The sequence below is a fragment of the Coptis chinensis genome, chromosome 2 (assembly GCF_015680905.1).
Source record: "Coptis chinensis isolate HL-2020 chromosome 2, ASM1568090v1, whole genome shotgun sequence".
Classification (NCBI taxonomy): Eukaryota; Viridiplantae; Streptophyta; class Magnoliopsida; order Ranunculales; family Ranunculaceae; genus Coptis; species Coptis chinensis.
This window is the reverse complement of record NC_141457.1, coordinates 89,264,692-89,269,093: the sequence shown is the minus strand read 5'-3', so window position 1 is coordinate 89,269,093 and position 4,402 is coordinate 89,264,692. Positions and strand designations below refer to the sequence as shown.

The 4,402-nt window shown below is 33.7% G+C and overlaps 1 protein-coding gene across 1 annotated transcript; it reads left to right on the top strand.

Annotated features, from left to right (window-relative positions):
• Positions 1 to 2,414: 2,414 nt before the first annotated feature.
• Positions 2,415 to 3,369, top strand: LOC147518740 (DUF1685 family protein). Its single transcript, XM_086590499.1, has one exon. It carries the CDS (start codon positions 2,465 to 2,467, stop codon positions 3,212 to 3,214), a length of 750 nt encoding a protein of 249 aa, XP_086446625.1. The 5' UTR covers positions 2,415 to 2,464; the 3' UTR covers positions 3,215 to 3,369.
• Positions 3,370 to 4,402: the final 1,033 nt, after the last annotated feature.

Below are 4,402 nucleotides of genomic sequence, written 5' to 3'. Positions count from 1 at the left end.
GTAAATCAGGTTTCATAGTTAGATTTTATTTACTCTCCGAACTAAACATGCATTCTCGATCATCTCAATGTGAGAATGTGCTTTGTTGAATGTCCTAACATATGCATTGATCTGGTATCACATCATCAATCACTTTTCTAACAAATTAAATTATAGTATATATGTTCACATTATACTTGTGACTGCTATAGTTGTGAGGGCATTTGTTGTTATCAACGAAATAACTTAAAATTAACCATATATTAATGTGGCCACCAGCCCACCACCAAAGCATCGTCACAAGAACAACATTAAAAATTAAATGGTAAATTTCTAATTTGTCCATGATAATTTCATTTTGTTTTAAATTCGGCTATTGTCAAGAATTCGGTGTAAAAAGTTGTTAGAAAAATAGATTTGTACAAATCCATTGAAATATGAATGAGTAGAAAAATGAATTTGCACAATTTGTCTCCTAAGTTGTCCCACTTAAAATGAAATTAGTTTATTTTTAAATAGTACATAAAGTGAGAAAAACTTTTTCGAAGGGTGTCTTGGTCAAAAACAAGATCATTATGTCGAAAAGGTCGACTTTTTTGAAAAATAAGTATTGGTCAAAAACAGATGTTTTTATGCGAAATTATGTGTATTTTTGAAACATGTGACTTTCAAAAAGAGTTTTATTTTTTTTCCAAAAATCATTTTGTGTTGTTTTTAAGAGCACCACTCACCTATAAATAGTGGATGAATTTTAGAGAAAGACACACCGGATCACATGAGTTCGATCTTTTTCTCTCTCTCTGTTTTAAGTCAAATATTATGTTGTGTTCGCTGATTCTATATAATTGAAGTGCTAGCTTTCTATAGAAGGAAATTTTTTCTATTTTGTTGGGAGACAGTTTTCCATCAACTTTCAAACACTGTGAGGCGTGAGAGGGAAAATCTGTTTTAAAGACATAGTGTATCTACACTAGACTCGGATTTAACTAAAAAATATAAGACACGTACAAGCTAGACAAAAAAATTATATAGTTTACTAATTGGTAAAGAGTAAGTACAATTAAATTGTATATTTCTAACAAAAATTGCTTACATTATTACCCACTAGATATTGATAAAATGTGTCGTGTTGGTATTTGAGGCCGAATTGGGAACAAGTTGGGCGTTATTATAGCCGAATCAGAAATTTACCTAAAAAGAGATAGAGAGAGAGCCCGTTTTACATCTGGCCATGTACAATTAGTAAGAAAAGCAAGGGTTGTCACTTTCTACCACAAGAAACAAACACACATGCATTGAACATTCATCCAAACAGCATCCCAGCTGCACGGCTGCACCAAACAGGCATTCCCATTCCTTCTCCAGCCCTGCCTAGTATGGCCATGCTCATTGCCCATAAATTAGTTGAAACTAGCCCCTCTTCAATCAGTGTACCATGCTTTTCTAAAATCAACTGATTGGCCACTTTCTCCAGGCGTGTTGTACTGATCAGGCCCTCTATTGCTGATGAGTAATTTTTAAGTAATGAACCGCGACAAATGGTTGATTTGATGTTTCACAAGTAGAATGTAGCTATTTCACCCGTCAGGCAACAGAGAATGCCCTTGAAAAGTTGAGATCAATTATATTGCTCTATCAACTGCCACCTAGCTTACTATATATACCCATGAAAATCAATATTGTTTGTAGTGACTAGCGGTTGCGAGATACATGTAGGCCAACTTCAAATATGTTTGACATGATGAATGATTGAGTCATATCTGCAGATTTACACTAAGCAAATTGCTTAATTCGACGTTAATAATAATAAGTAATATTTTGTTATTATTATTCTTGCTACAAAACAACAACTTACACAACCTTTAGGGTAGCATTGTCCGATTTTGGGTTTTGCTCTCCAAAAGTCATTAGTTTGATTTCTCTTGGAATGAATTAGTCGTGTGAACTGGCTCGAACACTCAGTTAGAAAAAAATACAACAATTGGTAAAAGCGTGCATTGTAGTGTAGATAAATTTCTTGAATCTTCCACATCAAATGTGACGTGTACATCACAAATGTTGTGGAATTTTCAAAAAAAATCTACTTACGCGTTTTGTGAAATTCTTAATTTGTAATGATAAGTATTGAATAATCATGTAGTGGTGTGTAAATTATAACATCGTTTACTTTACAAGAAGGCAACAATAATTTTCCATCAGCGTAATCTAAACTTCCACGTCACCACCACCTTCTACTCATTTTCTTCCTTTGAAAAAAAAAAAATACGCAACACACACGCTTGTAAGAAAAGAAAATTAGGAAAACGGGAAACGCACTTTGTACAAATTTCTAAAACGTGGTTCATAGACTTTGGTAATTTCGTAATAAACATACCAACTCAAGACTATTTCCATATTATGTTCAAATATAAATCAAACTTGTCTCCTCTAATTTTTCCATCATTAGCTCTGTTCTTCTTTTCTCTCTCTTGCTCTGCTTCCTTTCATGGACGCTGAAGAAGTAATGAAACTCTTTGATTTCTACTGGTTTGAACACAAAATCATCACAAACTCACCCTCTATACCTTCTCTAACAACACTGAATCTTGAAATTTCGAAAGAGTCTAAAAAACCAGAGATATCTCGCTTACAATCGCGACATATTCGTTCTTTAAGCGACCATCAGTTGTGTTCACAAACCAGTTTAGAATCAGAATCTCCTTCACCCAAGTCAGTTTTAACACAATATAAACATCTACAAACTATACTTTCAGGTAAAGAAGTACATGAAATACAAGTGTTACCAAAAAAGATTGAAGTTATAGAGAAGAAACCAAAAGTTGGTAAGAATAGAAGGAAAAGAGGAAGTAGTAAAAGTTTATCAGACCTTGAGTTTGAAGAATTAAAGGGGTTTATGGACTTGGGCTTTGTGTTTAGTGAAGAAGATAAGAATTCAAGCTTGGTTTCAATTATACCTGGTTTACAAAGATTAGGAGAAAAAAAACATGAAGAAGAAGAAGAAGAAGAAGAAGAAAATGAGGAAGAAGAAAACGAAAGTGGTGTGGATGAAAAGAAGGATGTGATGGTGGTTTCAAGGCCTTATCTTTCAGAAGCTTGGGAGTTTATGGATGACAGAAAAGAAGAAAAGGCACCATTTATGATGATGAACTGGAGATTTCCTTCTTTGAGTAATGAGATTGATATGAAAGATCATCTTAGATCTTGGGCTCATTCAGTTGCATCTGCTGTAAGATGACAATTGTTGAGGTTTATGCATTATGGTTTGTGATTTTTCAGTTTATTCGTTTTTCTAGAATTTTTTACTTTAGTTTTTCTTAGTTCAATTTTGTAACCTTTTTGCTCTCTAAAATGTGAAATGTAAATGAAATAGAGAGTTTCTTGTTTCTCCAATTTTGAGTATTGCTGTTTTTCTATACCATGGTACAATTTTAATACCTAACTTTATTCAACTCATGAATTCATCAAACTTAGGCTTGACTCAAAATATCTTTTATATTGGCACATTGCTCTGTTTAAGGTGTTTGTTAATCTTTTATGGCTTTTACTAGGAAAAATAGTGGAGAAGGTTTTGAAGACAATGTCAATGGTTTTATATGAACTTTTTGACTAATGCCCTCTAGTTTGAACTTTGAAGCATATTCATGGGGATTACAAATGATTAGAAGCACTATAATTTTGGGGCTACTTTGTTGACTTGATGACACTAGTAAACAACTATTTGGGAACTCAAATAGATGCATTTGGTATTTTGGTGGCAAGTGTATTGCTTTCCAGGTATTTGATTCCTACTTTTTGTGCAGTGGTATACTAACGGTAAAAAAAGGAGCACCTGTTTGGAATAAAGAATTAGGGCTAGAGTTGCACTCATATGTACATGTTGTGTCCTTTACTTTTTCTATTGATTTTTGGATGAGCACACATTCTGTGCTAAAAGTCTAAAACAATTCATTAAAAGTTGGTAATTGCCAAACGGCATAGGGATGCCCAATTTATTTGATTTTTGTTTAAAGAAAATATAGATTTGCCATTTCTAGTGCAAGGATTATTTGCTAGAATTAGGAAAGAATGCAAAACTCCATTCCTTTGTATTTCAGATTTTCAGCTCAGGCATACCATCTCTCTTGCTATGCAAGTGTAAAAGAAAAGCGCAGTCACAGTAGAGGCTTAGAAAAGTCAGTGTTATAGTTGATTCTAGAGAAAGGTGAGCTTTAAGGACCATGAGAGCAACTAATCAAGTGGGCATGTATAAACTTAGCACTTTAATTTGAGTTATACTTTTGAGCTATTCTCCATCCATTCAAAATTTGAAGCACTACTGCACTACTAGTCTACAATTCTACATTGCCAGCATAACTTTAGGAAAGCTCTGCAAAGATGTTGAACAAGTGCACAACTCACAGTGGTTGCATTGATCAGGATGGTG